Source organism: Theropithecus gelada, chromosome 12 (assembly GCF_003255815.1).
Source record: "Theropithecus gelada isolate Dixy chromosome 12, Tgel_1.0, whole genome shotgun sequence".
Lineage (NCBI taxonomy): Eukaryota > Metazoa > Chordata > Mammalia > Primates > Cercopithecidae > Theropithecus > Theropithecus gelada.
Window position 1 is genome coordinate 90,094,125 of NC_037680.1, and position 20,340 is coordinate 90,114,464.

The 20,340-nt window shown below is 34.5% G+C and overlaps 1 protein-coding gene across 3 annotated transcripts in view; it reads left to right on the plus strand.

Annotated features, from left to right (window-relative positions):
- SPAG16 (sperm associated antigen 16) overlaps window positions 1-20,340 on the plus strand; it is a 1,132,640-nt gene that overhangs the window by 196,166 nt on the left and 916,134 nt on the right. For all 3 annotated transcript variants that reach the window (XM_025405273.1, XM_025405272.1, XM_025405275.1), the window contains one exon: window positions 2,621-2,748. In XM_025405273.1, the coding sequence (XP_025261058.1) occupies window positions 2,621-2,748 (128 nt within the window). The remainder of the gene's footprint in view (window positions 1-2,620; window positions 2,749-20,340) is intronic.

Below are 20,340 nucleotides of genomic sequence, written 5' to 3' on the forward strand. Positions count from 1 at the left end.
TTTTACTTCTTCCATCCTGTACACATTGTTCTTATTTATATATCTCACATTTACGTCACTGATCTTGCCTACCCATGTATTGGCCATTGTCTCCTGAAATATTTCAGCATATAGGCTGGGTGATATAAGAAATCTGATGTTTACCTCTGCAAGTGAATCTATGCTTAGATTGGACTGTTTTTATTAGGGTTTTGCTGCTCTTGATGTAAATCTTTTTATAAATAGTTGTTCAGTTATCATCATATTTTACTATTTTTTTTAGCTCTACTAAATAGGCAGCAGGACCTAGTTGATTAGGTTTTATTAAATACCTCTTTCTATTTGTTTTATATGATGATTGGTTTAACAATGCTTATAAAAATTGCTGTGTTTGTGGTTTCAGATATTTTCATGCAGTACAAACAACTATATAAGACTGGATTTGGATCCATCTTGCTATATTTTCTAACATACTAATTTATGTTAGAAATTCCTTCCCCTATTTCCAACCCAAGCATCATCATTAAAATAAAATACAAGCAAAACAATAGAAAAATAAGCAATCGGCATAAATATGCAATTCAGAAAATATGAAGTAAAGCAAAGAAATAACAAATATAGAAATGTTTAACTTAATTATATATGAATTGGCAATACATTTTTTCACAGGTTTTTTGTTTTATAGATATAATATAGTATATATGTTCATTATTTATATTGCCCTAGGTGTTGTTTGTTTTAGAATGTAAACTCCATAAGGGAGAGAATTTTGTCTATTTTGTTTAGTGATATATTATAAGAACTGAAACTGGTGCCTATCATAAAATTGACACTCAATAATAAATATCATTCAAAGGAAATAACTATTGAAAGAATGGATTGTTTTAAGTGCATGTGTGTATGCACATGTGTGTGTATATGCCATTAACAAAGATACGGTGAATTGCACCCAGTGCTACGTGACTGGCAGAAGTATAATTGGTACAGCTTTTCTAAAAAGCAGTCTGTGAAAAGGGATCATGTTTTTCTCAAATATTTATTCTATTTGAATTATTTACAGTTCTGGTACTATGCTTTAAGGAAATACTTAGTGAAGTGCAGATTTATAGACCAAATACTCTGTTCATAACGTTGATAACCATAAGAGAGACAAAAATCACTGAATAAGTAAAACGTGGCATTCATCATTCCTTCAAAACAGACTAAATGATGTGAAAATGCAGCACTGATAAATGAAAAATGAGAGAAGATAATAGAGCGTGGTTCCAATTTTGTAAAACTTGAGAGAGAAAGATGGGAAAATATTAAGTAATTAAACCACAGTGTTAATAGTAATTATATCTGGGTGGTGAGACTAAGCTAGCTTTTAGGTTTTTGTAGTATTATGAAATGCACAAAATTTCTATATTAATATGTACTACTTTGTTAATTAGAAAAATATTATTTCAGGCCGGAGGCGGTGCTGACGCCTGTAATCCCACCACTTTGGGATGCCAAGGCAGGCGGATCACTGGAGGTCGGGAGTTTGAGACCAGCCTGGCCAATATAGTGAAACTCGTCTCTACTAAAAATACACAAAATTAGCTGGGCATGGTGGCATGCGCCTGTAGTCCCAGCTACTCGGGTGGCTGAGACAGGGGAATTGCCTGAATCTAGAAGGCAGCGGTTGCAGTGAGCCAAGAACCCACCCCTGCAATCCATCCTGGGTGACAAAGTGAGACTCTGTCTCAAAAATGGAAAAAAAAAAAAAAAAAAAAGAAAAAAGAAAAAAGAAAGATTTTTCATGCCTAAAACAATGGTTGAGATAAATAATTTTTGAAGGCATAAATGGGTGCAAAAATTCATGATATGAGCCTTCTGTCAGAGCAATTTTACAGAATTAGCTAGTAGGGGATTAATAACTTGTTTTTTTGAGTCGAGTTAAGTAATTAATCTCTCCTTCATTATGTGTTGAGTGCTTATTCGTAGCATGTCTTTTTTCCACTGAGCAAGGACTACTTTCTCATGGACTGAAAATGCTCTTTGATCTGTAGCTATGGTTTGCTTGGTGGAGAGGGAGGTGACCAAGAAATGATATGTGGATTCTAATGTGTGTGATTTGACGGGATTAATAGAAACGATTTACTTTCAGTAAGTGTTTTCAAATTAGTCCTGTGTCCTTAGATTTAAAAAGAAAATCATAATCAATCAATTAGCAAATGTTAACTTTGTTACGCAATGAAAGTGTTTTTAGTCTGCCATTTATAGGGGACAAAAAGGGCATAAGAATTATGGACTTTTGACTGCTGGCGTTGTTGTTGGGCCTGGAAATCTTATTTAAAAAAAGACAACCAATAATATATGACAATGCTATATTGTGCTTCATTGGAATTCAAATAGGGAGTATTTTCAAGTAATTTTTAACATGTAGCTTGAGGCTTAGAATTGTAATTGGTTATATAAATTGATATGTGCCTTATTTAAAATTTTATCTTTTAAAATATTTTCCTCAAAACTGAAATTGGAAATGAAGGACTTCATGTAAATTCTGGGCAAATATAATTATAATGTTTATGTTGTAATTTAGTATTAAATCAGAGTATCAACATGTGCAGTGATTTTAATATTTAACGCAGAGCTCTTGTTTAATATTTTTCTCTAGGATTCAGAATTTCCCATAGATATGCAACCAAATGCAAACCTGAATGTTTGTAAAGAAAATCTTTCTCCAGCAAAATTTGACTACAAGCTGAAAAATATTTTTAGACTCCATGAACTTCCAGTGAGCTGGTAGGATTCTTGATGTTTTATTAATACTTTTGAGATTTTATTTTCATGTCAGAATTTTGGTGCTCTTACAGCCATTCATGGTTGACATGGTTTGCTTTTAGCCTTTCAAAATTGCTACTCATAGCAGTGAAAGAATTTGCTTATAGCTGCTGTAAGAATCTTAAAAGTAATTGGTTTAAGCACTTGGTGGCAGTACAGACTAAGTGCACTATTATGTATTTTATTGTAGAGGTTGGAGTAAAAATGCACAAATCATTTGTAGAGAAGTTTCTAGGATTACTTTAAAGATAGGATCTCAGCAACTATGCATTTCATTTGTTTTTTTTACTTACCAATTTTACCAATGTTCTTTTTCCCCATTAATAAGTTATTTTTACTTGTTATGAGGACTGTAATTTTGTGAACTATAACTACGTAGGTTTAAAGATGAGACTTAGTATTACTCAACATTTATTGAAATAAATTGTTTTAAAAATCTGCATATTTATATTCATAAACATTTATTTTAAAACTTATAAAATGGATAATATTTTTATTCAAAATTAAAAAATATTTTTGTAGAAAATATGCATATATAATCCTTATAATTCCATGGTACATTTACATTTAATTAAGTGGCCAGCTTTTGTTGATAATCTTGGATACATCATTTTCATTATGGTTTAGTTTATATAAGTAGCATTATTTTCTTGCATTTTGTCATAGAGTCCCAAATTTATGTAACTGATCTTCAAGAAATCTAAGACTTGTACAAAAATATATGGCATTTGTTTTGTAATTGCTCCTATTATTCTTAAGGAGGACTAATGACTCAGAAGAGACATTAACCACTCTTTAACATATATATTTTACCTGTAGTGAGTATTCCCTTTTTATTTGCAAAACTTCCTCTGCTCTTGATGACCATATGGCATGTGCAGTCTACTTCCTAAACCCCATTTGTTGATGATTTCCTGGTAGCAAGAATGTTGTCTGTGGTATATGTCATGAGAACATAGCACATATGAATACTTCTGTCATGACCAAAAGCAGTAGGTGAATGAATTGAAAAGGTCTGTTAGTAAAGGGAACCATAAAAATGATACATTTATACCTTAGGATTCTATTTCAAGATAAAACAAGTGCCTGTACTCATACGCTAGTCTTTTGCTGTAAGGTCACGACTTTTTCTTAAATGTCTATTGATTGGAATTCTACACAATATTTCTTACCTAAGCTATGCCAGTAATGAGTCTTCTACAATTTCAATTTTTCATTTCTTTTATCTAAAATAAGAACTTCAGACAACTTCAGTTGATCTCCCCACCTTTTTGTAACATTAATTTTCATCGAAAGCAATTTTGTTTATCATTCTCACATTTCATCACCATAACTAATGCTAATACTACAATAGCAAACACAACTGGCTTATAAACAGATTTAGGACCAAACTCCTGTGACTGTTTATAATCATGAACCTTGGCAGATGAGTGTAGTCAGTGCTGGTCTACTTGTGTGTGATTGGAGAGCTCTGAGCAGTTGGAGTTCAATGAGTGCAGCTTGTGTGTTTTATGGAGATAATGGAACATATTGGTCAATGCAACAATTATGTGGAGGTTAAGGGAAAAGCTTCTATTAAATGAAAATGTGAAGAAGAAACAGAGGGAAACATTTAGCTCTTAGTCAAAGGGAAAATATGCATTTCAGCTTCATTTATTTCCAGCCTTTGGAAAGACAGCTGTCCTGATTACTACTACTGCAACTCAAAGAATAATGTTTTCGTTAACAATCTTCACTAGTTAACCTATTAGGAGGGAAGGCTGTAGCATTATTAGTTTGTTTATTGGTAGAATAATAAATCGGTAAAAGAAAATCAAACACTAGTCTCTTAGGGTAACATACCTCAGTGGAAGATTAAGTTGTGACTTTGGGACAACTTATTTACATGGGACACTTTTTGCCTGTCTACTTCATTTCCAATTGGTCTCATTTTCTGCTTCCTTATACTACTATTTCCTTTTTTGCTCTGTGTGTTTGTCACTCTCCCAAACACATGGCAAAAGTAGTAGTTTATTCTGCTACTTCTTTCTCTGTACTCTCATTCTATACTACCAATCCTTAACTAGACATAATATAAAACTCAATTTAAAATTATTAGTGTTTCTCAAATAGTTTCATAATCTGTGTCCTTAATTTTAAAACCAGATACCACCCCCTCTACAGATACACACATACAGAATCTTAGTACTTAGTAAGTCTACAATACAGTGTTTATTGACCCAATTATATGCTTCTTTAAGGAAAAAGACAGGTTTTTTTGCTTGGGGACTATGTATTTTTGAAGTTTATTTTTGTTTGTTATTGACCATCAGTGGAAAGAAAGTTCTTCAGCTATAGTGTATAGGTTTCTTAACTTCAAAAATATAGCGATAAAAGTAATGGGAATGACAATGGAAATAATATAAATAATATATAATATAATATATATAATATAATATAAATAACAATGCTTTACTGAGCCTCTATAAGTACCAGGATTCAGCTGCTATATACACACACTATCTCTGACCTTTATATTTCTATAAGGCAGTTGTTATTTTTCTCTCTCTGTCTCTCCTTTCTCCTTCTCAATCACACACATACATGAGACTCAGACACCTTGCAAATCACAAAGAAAGAATTTGTGTCAGATCTGGTTAACCCAAAGGCAAACTACAAAATAGTGAATAAGCCACACATTATTTTAAATACATAAAATGAAAAAATAATCTCTGTTTTTATAGTTGGGCATACAATTTTGCCAGTAATACACAACTATATGTCCCATGATTGGGGCAAAATGCATGACATGCATGACCTAGGATAATTGCTATAAACTTAAATATGAAAATAAGTAGCTAGATTGTGTTTAAGTGTAGAATAATTATGTATTTTTTCCTCTGGAAAAACAGATTTATCAAAATGTATTTTTATAATGTTTTTCTAACAAGTTCATAATAAAATAAATGCATATTAAAATCCAGGTAATTTAAAAATCAGTGATGTCTTACTAGTTTGTATTTTCATAGAGTATGGTTTCATAGGTCAAAGAACCAGAAAGATTTTAAATTAAATTAGTTAAGAGAGTTTTTAAACTCTGATTTAGGTAGATGTCTTTCTTCTACTCTTACAGTTTGCTTCCCATCAGCCTACAACATGTCTTCCAGTGATGGCCACTACTTGTTTGTTTGTTTGTTTTGTTTTTTTAGCTGGAGTCTCGCTCTATTGCCCAGGCTGGAGCGCAGTGGTGTGAGCTCGGCTGACTGCAGACTCTGATTCCCAGGTTCAAGGGATTCTCCTGCCTCAGCCTCCTGAGTAGCTGGGACCACAGGCGCCCGCCACCACATCTGGCTAATTTTTGTATTTTTAGTAGAGATAGCGTTTCACCATTGTGGCCAAGTCGTTTAATATTTTTTCTTTCTTATCCAGAAAAGTCCGCATCAAACCTATGCTGTTTCTTCATATCCTGCTCATTGTCTCTAAGGAGGCTGACAAAAGTGCGGACTTAACTGACAGCCTCCACTTGTCCTTGCCATTCTCTCCTGCCATCAGGTTCTCTTGCTTTCCTCTCCCAAAACTGCTCTTGCCAGTCATTAGCCACACCCCATGTCCACCACCCATCATCACTCACTCGTTCTCATTTTCTTCACCTCTGAGCTGCAGTTAGTACAACTGACCACTCCTGCTTTTCCTCTCCTGACTCCTATTATTTGCGAGCTCCTAGTATTCCTGCTGACCCCCAGGCTCATATCCTTCTCAGCATCTTCAGTGAGCTGCTCCTCTCTGGCCAGATTTCTGGTTGATAGGTTGGCCCTAGACTCAACTTTACAGCTTCCTCTTTTCACTCTCATTTGCAGGTGGCTTCTTCCATTCTCTGGCTTTAAATACTTTACATATGGTGGTGTCTCTACCATGACGTCTCTCCTGAGCTTGAATATCTAATAAGTTTCTCCAAATTTTCATCTGTCCAAAAAATAACTTTGGTTTCCCCGCAGAAAACCTAATCTTCTCCTCACCTTCCTTATTTTTGCGAAAGTACCAAATCTGTGTGAACTTACTTAAGCTAAAAGCCTAGGAGTCATTTAAAAAATTCCTCATTCTCTCACCCTGCAATTCCCACCATTAAATCTACCAGAAAGTCTGATAAGCCTTTCCTCCAGAATATATTTAATTGTTTCCCACTTCTTTCTATCTGTATTACTATGGTCATTTCTCATACTCTTGCAAAAGCCTCCTAATTTACCCTGTCTTACCCTATAATAATTACTCATGTCACAATAGCCAAACACATTTTTAAAATGTAAATCAGATAATCAGATTTCCTGCTTTAAATACAATGACGTCTTCCCCTTGTTGAAAAAATAAAACCCAAACTTCTTACTGTGTGGCCTTTGCAAGATGAGACTCTTGCCTACCTCTTTGGCTGTATACTCCCACTCTCCCTTTCCCTATCTCCTCAGCGACACCAGTCTTCTCACTATTCTGCAAACACGCCACACTTATTCCCACTCCAAGGTCTTTCCACTACCTTCTCCATGGACTCCCCGTATGACTTCTCCGATTTTTACATGTCTAGCTCATTCTAATCTCTCTTAGCTCAAATGTTACCTCTTCAGAGAGGCAGTGCCTGAAAAATCTAGCTAATATTTTACTCCTCACTCCCTTAGTCACGTTCAGTCCTTTCATTCTACTTTATTTCATTCTTGGTTCTCAGTAGGCATGCAGTGTTTTCCTAGTTTATGTGTGGCAGAGATGGGTAGATGCTCACCAGTCCAGTTTCCTCTTCTCTGAGCCCATTGGGAGATTATATCTTCAGTTTGGAATTGAACTTGGGAATTTTGCCATGTGCCTAAAAATAAACCAAAGGCGGTGTACGTCACTTCCAGACCTAACCCCTAAGACTTCCAGTGGGATTCACTGTTGACTTTGAAAGTTCTAAGCCATGTGATAGAAGAAGCATGGTTCCCTGAAACATTTGTTGGTTGTAGAGTTCTCCAAACTTTATCAAGCTTTAATTTTCCAGACTAATGGGCTATCTCTTTGTGAAATTAGATGTTAGGCCATATATGATAAATGAATTTTAAAAATAAAAAGATTGAAGAGATTTTCACATTCACTCATTCACACACACACAAATATTATTGAACATGTGTCAGGCACTATTCTGGGCAGTTAACTAACCAGGCACAAATCTGTTCTGAGGGAGATTACATTGATTGAGGGAACAGTTAATAAGCCAATAGTGAACACATACTGTATTTGATGGCCATAAATGCTATAGAAAAACATAAAGCGAGACAGAGGGAAACTGAGTGTAGGATGAATTCAGTTGTAAAGAGAGTGGCCAGGACTTTTTTTGAGAAAGTGATATGTGAGGGAAACCTGAAGCAGGTGATGAAGTGAGGCATGTGGAGCACTAGGAAGAAACTTAAAGAGTCAGAGGGAACAGCAAATGCAAAGCCTTGAGGTGGGAGCATATCCAAAATATTGCGGGAACAGCAAGGGGTCCAGCATGGACAGAATAAGTGAGCTTGGAGAATAGGAGGGGGAATATAAAATTAAGTACTTGGGGATCAAAGAGGCTGTGACTTAGGACCTTATAAATCATAGTAAAGAGAACTTTGAATTTTAATCTGAGAGTGTTAGGAAGATATTAGAGGATTTTGAACAGAAGAATTACGCAATTTTACGTAGGTAAAAACAAAGTGTCTGTAACTACTGTGAGGAAATTATGCTGTTATGGGGGTTAAGAATAGAAGCCGGTAGACTAGCACCTATTTCAGTAATCCAAGAAAATTATAAGGTTTCCTGGACTAAGTTGACAGTGATATAGAGGCTAATGAGTAGTCAGATTTTCATTATTTTTTTGATAGGAGAGTCGACAGGATTTTCTATTGAACTGGTTGTGGAGTGAAAGAAAGAATTTAAGAATGATTCCAAGGTTTTTGGCCTGAGAACAGGAAGAATAAAGTGACCATTAATTTACATGGGGAAGACTAAGGGAGGAACAGGTTTGGACAGGTTTGACATGTTAAATGATTGATGGTAATTAAACTAAGTGAACTTAGATATACATAGGACATCTTGGACTGTGCTATGAGCAAAGTTCACAATTGTGTATGCTACCTAGCGAACAGGTTCATGTCAGTACTATTTCATGTATTTTAATTGAAACAGACACCAGAAATAAAGTTACTAAGTAGCTTTTACTGTGAAAATATGGGCATTATAGAAATGTAACTTTTGGACATGAGTCAGTATAAAGCTTAAGTACTTAATTATACATATCCATATATAAACTATATTAATTAAATTATATGTTTTCATAATTAATCACATATTAAATTATATGTTTTCATAATAAGTTCACATTTTAAAATGTGAGTTTTGAAATTAAATATCTTGAAAATAATTATAGATATTTATATTTTCCAATGGTTATTTATAATATGTTTAAATTATGTTGTAATTTTCATGTTTACATCCCATCAAAACAAATAAGCAATATATTAGAGCAAAGTCTATATTTAAATTTTGCATTTCTGAGAGAAAGAACTTATACTCCATTAAGCTTCAAGAAAATTCCCCTTAGGAAGGTGATAATTACATACAATTAAAACACTTGTGATCATTATTTATGAATATTTTACAGAATAATTTAAAATATTTTCTATAATATAAAGATAAATTCTGCTAGTTTTTTTATTTATTTACTTATTTTTTTATTATTATTATACTTTAAGTTCTAGGGTACGTGTGCATAACATGCAGGTTTGTTACATATGTATACTTGTGCCATGTTGGTGTGCTGCACCCATCAACTCGTCAGCACCCATCAACTCGTCATTTACATTAGGTATAACTCCTAATGCAATCCCTCCCCGCCCCCCATGATAGGCCCCAGTGTGTGATGTTCCCCTTCCCGAGTCCAAGTGATCTCATTGTTCAGTTCCCACCTATGAGTGAGAACATGCAGTGTTTGGTCTTCTGTTCCTGCGATAGTCTGCTGAGAATGATGGTTTCCAGCTGCATCCATGTCCCTACAAAGGACAGAAACTCATCCTTTTTTATGGCTGCATAGCATTCCATGGTGTATATATGCCACATTTTCTTAATCCAGTCTGTCACTGATGGAAATTTGGGTTGATTCCAAGTCTTTGCTATTGTGAATAGTGCCACAATAAACATAGCATTAAATAGGATTCCCTATTTAATAAATGGTGCTGGGAAAATTGGCTAGCCATAAGTAGAAAGCTGAAACTAGATCCTTTCCTTACTCTTTATATGAAAATTAATTCAAGATGGATTAGAGACTTAAATGTTAGACCTAATACCATAAAAACCCTAGAAGAAAACCTAGGTAATACCATTCAGGACATAGGCATGGGCAAGGACTTCATGGCTAAAACACCAAAAGCAATGGCAACAAAAGCCAAAATTGACAAATGGGATCTAATTAAACTAAAGAGCTTCTGCACAGCAAAAGAAACTACCATCAGAGTGAACAGGCAACCTACAGAATGGGAGAAAATTTTTGCAATCCACTCATCTGACAAAGGGCTAATATCCAGAACCTACAAAGAACTCAAACACATTTACAAGAAAAAAACAAACAACCCCATCAAAAAGTGGGCAAAGGATATGAACAGACAGTTCTCAAAAGAGGACATTCATACAGCCAACAGACACATGAAAAAATGCTCATCATCACTGGCCATCAGAGAAATGCAAATCAAAACCACAATGAGATACCATCTCATACCAGTTAGAATGGCAATCATTAAAAAGTCAGGAAACAACAGGTGCTGGAGAGGATGTGGAGAAATAGGAACTTTTACACTATTGGTGGGATTGTAAACTAGTTAAACCATTATGGAAAACAGTATGGAGATTCCTCAAGGATCTAGAACTAGAAGTACCATATGACCCAGCCATCCCATTACTTGGTATATACCCAAAGGATTATAAATCATGCTGCTATAAAGACACATGCACATGTATGTTTAATTCTGCTAGTTTTATAGTTTATTATCAAAGTACTAAGGTATTCAGCTGGCTTCTATTAAATAATAATATTTATGCCATTAAATTTTAAGAAGAAAGGTGTACAATATGCAGCAAATGTAAACATTCATTTTAGTGAGCTATTTACCATTTTGGGGTGTGTTCTGTGAATAAATACATTATCTAATTAGTAGATTAGATTTTCAATTTATTTCAGATTGTCTTTAGAGCCATTGCATGTGTCTATCTTCAACTTTAAAGTGCGTTTGTTTAGACACTGGGTTTTCTGAGCAGCTGTCATCTTCCAGAAGGTGTTCTACCTTGTTTTTTTTTACGGTCAACTCACAGCTAAAATTATGGAAAGGCTTTAACATTGGTCACAGATGATGCACAGAGCATTTTCAATTCCAGTGTTTCACAGACTCAGTGATAGACCAACAGTTGCCCTTCTGGGACTATAAACATTTTTCATTCCCTTTTAATTATCTAGATCTATAGTAATAACCACAGTGACCTACAAGAAGGCATTGTTGGACATACTATAATTATATACAGCAATTATGTGTAGTGCCAACAATACATAAAAATCCCACCCTTTAACTACGCTTGGTAAGAAATGAAACTATGCTTTTCTGCCTTAGGACATAGTTTCAATTTTTGAAAAATTAAGACATTCCATTTTTACATAAAACTTTTTCTGGAGTATGTTATTATGGTAAGGCAGGTCTATTTCCATGGACTGACAATACATTAAGAATAGTCCAATAAATATAGAAAGCATCTCTCACTCCAGCTTCCTCCTTAGCTACATACTGGTATTTCCTATTTCATACTGTGTAATAGAAAGGGAAATGCAAGTTCATAGCAAAGGTTAATCTTTGTAATGCAGAATGTCAGAGAAGATGGTTTAGAACAAGTACCAATATATCTCTTGTTCTCTTTGAAAATTTATTTAGTATTTCAAACTATATTATATTCACACATGTACTCATTATTCTGTTTAAATAATTAAAGGTGGCAAGACCTGGTGAAGTATGAGCAATCAGTAGTTTTGATTTAGGTGAAGCACCCATCAGATAATGGCAGTAGTAATTGCCACTTGCCAATGTCTTGGCAAGTTGAGGTGAAACCACTGTCTTTAGTCCATGTTAAAGTAAATGCATGTGGAATGGTATCCCATAATTGACTTTTTTTTTTTTTTTTTTTTTTTATGATGAATGGGTTGTAAACATCAGTGCTTGTGTCATAGATCTAAATCTTAAACAAATTTTGGCAATTTCTTATAGGGCCATGACTAGAATGATATGGTCATATTGGTTTATATCATTAAATTTTTCATATTAAAAAGGCTTTTATAGTCTAATAGAAAGTAATAAAACTTTTATTAGATTTATATACCTAATATATAAACAATATTGATGCTCTGATTTCAACTTTTAAACTCCTGACATTATCCTAAGCTGCAATGACTATTAATTCAGAGTACCTCATGAAATAGGACATTTCAACTTGCATATCTTGTGAGCACTTCAAATTCAGCAGATCTCAATACCAGCTCTCTTTTTTTCATCATTTTCCTCCTCTCCATGCTCACCAACTTTCTCCCATTTTATTTAATGTTATTATCATCCATATGGTCACCAAAGATGACCCGTGAGTCTTTTTAACATCCTCTTTACTGCTTATTTATCACATGCAATCCATCACTTAAGCCTGTGTATTTTATGTCCAAAATGAGTTGTTCAGTCATTCCCGTCTGTCAAAGACCATCATCTGTCACTTAGGCTTCCCCACCAGCTTCCTATGGTCTGCCTCCAGTCACTCCTCCAACTGGAATTTATCCTCCCTACTGCCGTCATAGTAGTCTTTCTAAAATAAAGATCCAATATCTCATTTCTGCTTTACAATCTTTATTTTTCAAGCCCTTAAGACACATTTGGCTCTTCCCTATGTAGCTCTAACCCATTTTTTTCTAGTTCTATTGTGTCCTTTGCTTCTGCACCCCTTATGCTCTATATTCAAAGAAATCCCTTCATGTGTTCATGCATTGGCTCATGTTCCTTTCACCATTATGCATGTTACCTCCTTTTTCCACTTGTCAATATTCAAGCAACCTAAAGTATGTTTCTATACTAAACTAGAGCTCCTTTCTGTACTCTTGATATTAGGCACATAACATAGAAAATGCATAATATAGGGGTGCATAGAACAGATCCTATGGATTCCCAATGATTTATTTTTGTGTCTATGTCTCCCAACACCCCAGTAAGGACTCTTAAGGGCACAGATCATATCTTGTCATTATGAATAGTCCCTGACAGATAGGAGGTGACTTAGTATGTGTTGAAAGCATGAATGCATTACTTAAGTTATTATGATTGTCTGTTGTTCTATAGCCAGGTTTTTCAACATACTGTATATTATCTACTTATAACCTAGGTATCACCAGCAGTCACCCTATCTTTTAAAATTTATTTAGCTTGAATATCAAGAAATTTCTATGAATCCCTGTGGTGTGATTTCCCCGCTCATTATCGTAACCGTAACTGGCATTCTCTGTGCCTATAGGGTAGCTATAAACACTACTCTCATAATAATTAGAGTTGCTTCTGTCATGTGCTCATGACCCAATTCTCTCACACTTTTCAGAAAACACAAAGAGGACCCCTTTTTTTTCAGCCTGCCTTATTCGCTCAAATTTCTAGGTTTCTTACTCTCGCTTGTCTGTTTTCTCAACAGTCATTCTCCAATTCTGATATGGACTTTCTCCTCCCGGTTTCCAGACATCTGGTTTCTTTAGTATTCCTAAGACTTTCACTGGATTCCTGAGTCTTCTGCTTTTTCCTTATCTATTTGGCTTTCTTGATTCTGAATTTTGACAGCCAATTAACCTTTAAACTTGAGCTCGCTAAACTGACACCTGGCTTTTTACTCCATAATCTCCCAGTTCTATTCTTTAACCGTCCAATCAGATTCTCTTGGCATCTGTATTTTATATCATTCTCCATTTGGGGAGTGAGGATACACCTGACAAACCCCCAGAATGCGTTTGTGGGGAAACCCAGTAACAAATATAAATTTAGAGTATATTGTGTATTCTGGATTGAATCCATGGGCTTAGGATTTTTCAACAGATGAGTATATGAAAGGAAAACTAGGCATTTCAGGTACATTTGATATATGAATGTCACAGATATGGAGTAAAATGTAGTCAAAATCTCCTCCCTTTTTCAATAAGACCACCAGTAGGAGGAAGATAATTGATTTGGTCAAGGCCAAGAATATAATTGGGTCATATTGCTAAAACTTGCAACTTTATGTCAGAGGAGAAAAGTAGTCTTGAATTGAGAAAAACAGTTATTTTCCCTTGGTTTTCTTCATTTATTTAATAGTTATATACTCAATTCCTACCTTATGTTCTAAATATTAGGAATAAAATGGTGAGTGAGAGAGAGAGAGACAGAGATTATTTCTGTGCTTCTTTTTATCATAATGCTAGTACAACCTAGAGATCCAATTATTGACTGTGGGCCTAGAAGAAAAGGACAGAGAGCCACCGATGTTATTTTAGGCCTTGGAGTGGGGTTGTAGGTAATAGGTTGAAGGAGTCCCGCTGTCATATTTGAGAGCAGAGATTAACTAGTTTGCATTAACCTGAGTTCTTTTTGCATATTTTCTTCAGAAGGAATTAAAAGGTGCCTGAGCAAGGACTTGGGCCTCCTAGTTTCCAAACTGCTCTAGCTCCTAATCACAGCAGAGCAATATCAGGAAAGGGATAAGAAAGTTGAAACTGTGTAGGTCATGGGTAATGAGATATATATTTTATGGTATGCAAACACATGGGTAATTCTTGGTGAGGGGAGAGACCTTTCGCATAGGAGAAAAGGTACCTGAATATTTCTAATCTCCCATCCAAGTACTCACCAGGTCCAACCCTGGTTAGCTTCCAAGTTTTGACGAGATAAGGCATGTTGAGTGTGGAATGGCCGTAGACTGCACATTCCTGATCTCAATAGGGAGTTCTAGACTAAATCTTTTAAGGTAACTTCTATCTGCAATAATTCTTGCAGATGCCATTGACAAGTTTTATAACTTTCATTTTGTTATGTTAAATTGGGCTAACAACAACTTCTCAAGAAGCCTAACAAATTGGTTACGTTAGGTATCATTTTCCTTGCTTTAGTAATAATATTGAACATTTATTAAGCTGATTATAATAACTGCCTGAGAAATTGTGATCTAGGAATAGAAAGAATTTACCTGCATTTGTTTTATACTTATGCTTAAGGAAACTAAAATAACAGCACTTGGTGAAAAAAAATATACATCTATTTCCAAAATGTTCTAGCTCTTATTCCTAATATTTTCTTATGCAAAACATTGTCAGGGAACTGACATGATAATGCCAGCAATTTTCTTCAGAGGAAGCTGAATTTGTATGTCTTAAGACCTGCTCTGTGTATTTAAACAGAGTGATTGGGAAATAACTACCGTAATTTCTTAGTGAAAATTTTGAGACCTTTTCCCCTTTTGTGCAAAATGTTGTAGTACATTTCAGTCTAGTTGTTTATTACATGACAGTAGAGTATACTTTTCCTTTTTGTGCTTGGCAGAGAATGTACATTTGTTTGCAATGTTTATCTAGATATTAAAAATAGATATTGGACTTACTATATACTAAAGCTTAGTTGTTCTAGAAAAGTAATTTTATTGATTTTAATCTTTACTACTAGTCATATTGCTATTTACTTATTTTTCTTTTTAAAAAACAAGCCAACAAAAAAATTCCTGAAAATTGTTAATTAATAGATGTAGATACTGAACTAGCCAATCAAATGATGTCTTAGGCTATTAACCAAAGTGGTTTAAGAATTACATACATTTATTTTTATTTAGCTATTTCCAAAGTGATTTTTAAATTTAAATAGTGGCTTTTATTCTGGAATAGGATATAGTAAGTAAAACCTTTAAAAAATTCAAATGTTGTGTCTTTGTTGTTGTTGCTGTTCTTTTTTGAGACAGAGTCTCATCCTGCATGCAGGCTGGAGCGCAGTGGCATGAAGAGGACTCAGTGGAGCCTGGACCCCCAGGTATCAAGCAGTCCTCCTGTCTCAGCTTCCCATGTAGTTGAGACCACTGGCATGCACCAGCCATTTAAAAAATTTTTTTTTGCTTTAGAGATGGGATCTTCCCATGTTTCTCAGGCTGATCTCCAATTCTTGGGCTGAAGCGATTCTTCTGCCTCAGCCTCCCAAAGTTCTAGGATTACAGGCATGAACCACTGCACCTGTTTCAATAGCTGTGCCTTTCATACAAGGAACCACATTTATAAATAAAAATATTTTACTCTTTATTTGTTCACCTTACTACAAAGTCATTTAGATGAAAGTAGAAACTTTGAAATAATAGGCTAAATAAAAATGTGATTTATGAATTAGTTTATTAATCTCTATTAAGAGATCAGCAAACGGTTATGCTTGAAACTTGGATGATGCTACCACAATGATGATCACAATGAACATTTTTCGAAAAGTTGAGCCAATCACGTTAAAGGCTTTTCACATAATTTCTTATTTAATCCTTATGAACAATTCTTTAATATGGTACTATTTTTCATCCATTTTACAGAGGTGTATGTAGCAGTTACCCACTTTCCCATCTGAGTATCTGAATCTCCTACTGGCTATCAACTTCTTTGGGAAAGAACTGGCTCTTGTTTACATAGTCTAGTACAGTATAGCTTATGACAACATAGTTGGCACTTAAAACACAGTGGTTTGATGAATGAATAAGTTCCTAGAAAATGGCGAGCCTGCATTTTCTAGTCAAGTCATATGTACGACAGAAGGGTCAAATATAGGTGAGTTTTAAAGACTCTTCTCAGTAAATATGAGTTAGCCACTTTCACAACCTTAGACATTTACCCTTGATTCCTGTCTGTATATCATGAAAATTTGATAGTACCGATTACTATGTATCTGTTTATGTACCTTGGACTTTTGGAAGGCCACAAAACACTCTAATATCTAATATTGTTTCACCTCCCCTATGAATCAATTTTTGCTTCTGTTGGGGCAGCTTTGCTCTGATTGAGAATATATGAGTTAAGCAATGGGTGAAGACATTGAAATGTTTATTTCCTCAGAAAGAAAATCAAAGGCTCTTTGCCTACCTTCTTTATGTGCCTCACCATCTTGTTTTCACAGTGCTTCCTTTTAGATCTCTTTATGACATTGCCATAAAATGTCATGTTGGCATGTTACCTTAAAATACTGAAAAGGCACCACTGTAGAAGAACATTTGATGATGAAGTGAAGCAACAGCCCCATTGCTCCTCACCACCCCTCATGCCCTTCAGGTCTGGTTTAGCCTGTAATGTGACTTCAGTATTCTAAGGTGAGATCGACCTTTTCTTTTTGGAGAGTTATTCATAAAAAGGCTAATGACCCACTTGTGCTCATAAGGAATGACACAGGAAACCCGGGGGACAAAGCTACCAACTTTTCTTGTTTGGAGGAAATTTCCCCTTAGCTTAGCACTGTCCTTAAAAATAAATCATTAAACAAGAACAATTTTGTGACAAGGAATAAAGGGAAATTGGTAAATGAAAGTGAAATGGTAAAATGCAGAGGATTAAGAGTTTACAATTAAATACATTAAAATGTGGAAATGTAACCAGACCCAGGTTCAGCTCCTCACAACTTGAAAGCCAAACACAGGAGGTGAGGGTTGGTGAGGGGAAAAGCAGGTTTTGATTGGAAAGCCAGCACACGGAGAACATGGTGAACTAGTGCTCTAAAATACCATCTTAAATTTTACAGCTTACCATAGGAATTTTTAAGGAGAACTTTGTATGGGAGACATGTGGGAGTAGTGCAGGGTGCAGGGTCTGTGTGTCTTGTTCTTGTGGCTATCTTGTGGGTTATTACTGGTCTGGAAGTCTGATTAGCATTATATTCACTCTCCCCAGTGGTGGTGGAACGACGGTTTGTGACTCTTCCTAAGGGGGAGGACTCTGTAGGGGTTCCATGCCTGGTTTGTAGCAAGATTAGATTCTGAAATTTCTTATGCAAGAGCATAATTAGATTAGCATGCATTACCAGAGGGCAGTGTGTAGAGAGGGAAGGAATGAAGAAGTGAAAGTGGAGGGAGGGAAGAAAAAGAAAGTGGGTGATATTTAAAACCCAAGTCCCTGGTTACGGTAATAGAAACAAAACACCTTTACATTTTAATCAGAGACACACTTTAAGAAATAAAGATTAAAGTATTAAAATAAAAGAAATCGAGAGGTTTAAAACAAAGTAGAAGGCAGCAAATAAACAAGTTGAACCTGAGGGCAAAAAAATTATTTTTAGTGTAAAAATAAAGACAATTAGGGATTTCTTTATACGCCTAGTAAACAAAACTATATTAGAAGATAAAGAAGGCTTGTTGGAAATAGGGAGACTAAAAGATAAAAGAAATAGGGATCCACTTGAAGTTTGAAAAACAGGCTATTTAAAACAACTAGCGAGAATTAAAGCAACTGGAAACCATAACATAATGGCAAGCTGCTAGGCTATAAAACTGTGTCTTCTATGAAGATGTAAGAAAGAAAATAGGTGGGGAAATAGGAAAAAAGGGAAGTGTATAAAAGCTCCAAGCTATAATCAAGTGAGGTTGAATTCTGGCTAAATGTCCCTGTAGAGATGTGCAAAATGCATATATTTATAGGAGCCCATTTACTTTCACCTAATCTTAGGCTCTGCCTGCCAGGGTGCCACAGACTTGCCCAGATGGGCAAAATATTCATGCCCTTCAGAATTTTCCAAGGCAGTGTGCTCTGTGTCTCACAGTCTTTCCCCCTCAGACTTGCTCCACAGCATAGATAAACACTTATTTTGGTTTGAGGACGTGCATTTAAGTACTGGTGTGCATTCAAAATATCATTTGTATCAGTGACATTTTGGTATTTATTATCATTTATAACAGCAAATGTTTTGTATAAATGTAAGTAGACCTTTCTACTTGACAACTGTGACCTTCAATTTCACCCGGACTGCACATATTATATATAATGGAGATTTAAATAGTATTATAGAAATGGATAAGGGATATCAATTTCAAATGTACAATGTCAAAACTACTAGCTGCAGTTGAAATGAGATTTATATGTGGACACTTTTTTTTTTTTTTTTACTTTTTTTTTTAGTTTTGTTTTTCTTTTTTAAATTTATTTGGAGATAATGAGTAAAATTCTACTATATTCTGGTAGCATCACTCTGCAAGATTTACTCTACCATACAAATGTATGTTTTTTGGTATTCTATTTTGAAAGGTTGTGTTGTTATAATATTGGTATTAAAAATATTGATTAGTTAACAATATTTTAAAACATAAATTAGTATCTATTTGGGTAGGATGAAGGAGTTGATGATAGTGACAACTTTTAATTGCAGGTAAAATTACTAAATAATACATAATTACATACAACTTGTGGCAGCTCTGTATTTAGAGATAATGATGTTTAATTAGGTGTATTTTTTAAAATGAAAATGAGTTTATTCTTTTTTTAATAGAGTAGTACATGGTCCCCTTTACTTCACTTTTCAAATACAAAACAGATAAACAAACCCTGTTAACACTTTGGATAACTATTATCCTTTTAGAAATCCCTACAAGCCCCATTCCTCTACACCCAGTCAGGATCATATAAAGATTGTTCTGAAACTTGCTTTATGCTGTTAAGACCTTGTGACTCTTCTTCTATGTTAGCCATTCCTTGTTTATATATCTGATTAATATTAATAAATCATATATAATAATTTATCTCATCGTTTTTATAAATAACACAGCTGACTATATTTTAATATAGAGTTTTACATACTGGTCTGCTTCATTTGGATTTCTTTGTAATTTATGAGATTTTTATACTTTTCCTATTTGTATTAGATATTTATGGATGCAATATATTTCTGGGGTTAAGTTACCTTCTAGAATTAAACTACAATCTATTTAAGTGCTTGATTTAAGGAAATAAAGACACTAGATGAGAAGATAGTTCTTGACACAATAATATTTTTATTTCTATGTATTATATAGAAACATGTAAATAATTTTAGCTATTGACTTGTAGCGAATTTATCTTCTTGTACTAGAGTATATGTGAGGGTAAACATAGGAATATTCCATTAATCTTTATAAAAATATATATACATTATAAATTTCATAATTCCAGGATATAATGTGATAGGTATAAATGCTTTCACTTAATAAATTTTATCCAAGTATGTGAAGATATTTTTTATTATATTAAAGTAAAAAAAAAATTCTGTCTGTCTAATTTGTTTCTATATCTTTTTCACTTATGGACCACTTTAACTCATGGTGATTAGAAATCCTTCCTCATCTTATCTCGAACCCTCATCTCAACTCCCCATGCACTGAGGTGTATTAAATGATTTCCTGATGGCCATTTTGAAGACTATTTATCACCTGAACCATGCTGCCATCCATGCTACCAGTATAAATTGGGATGGTTTATGTTGCGAGTGACCGAAAATACAACACAATTTGATTTAAAGATGAAAT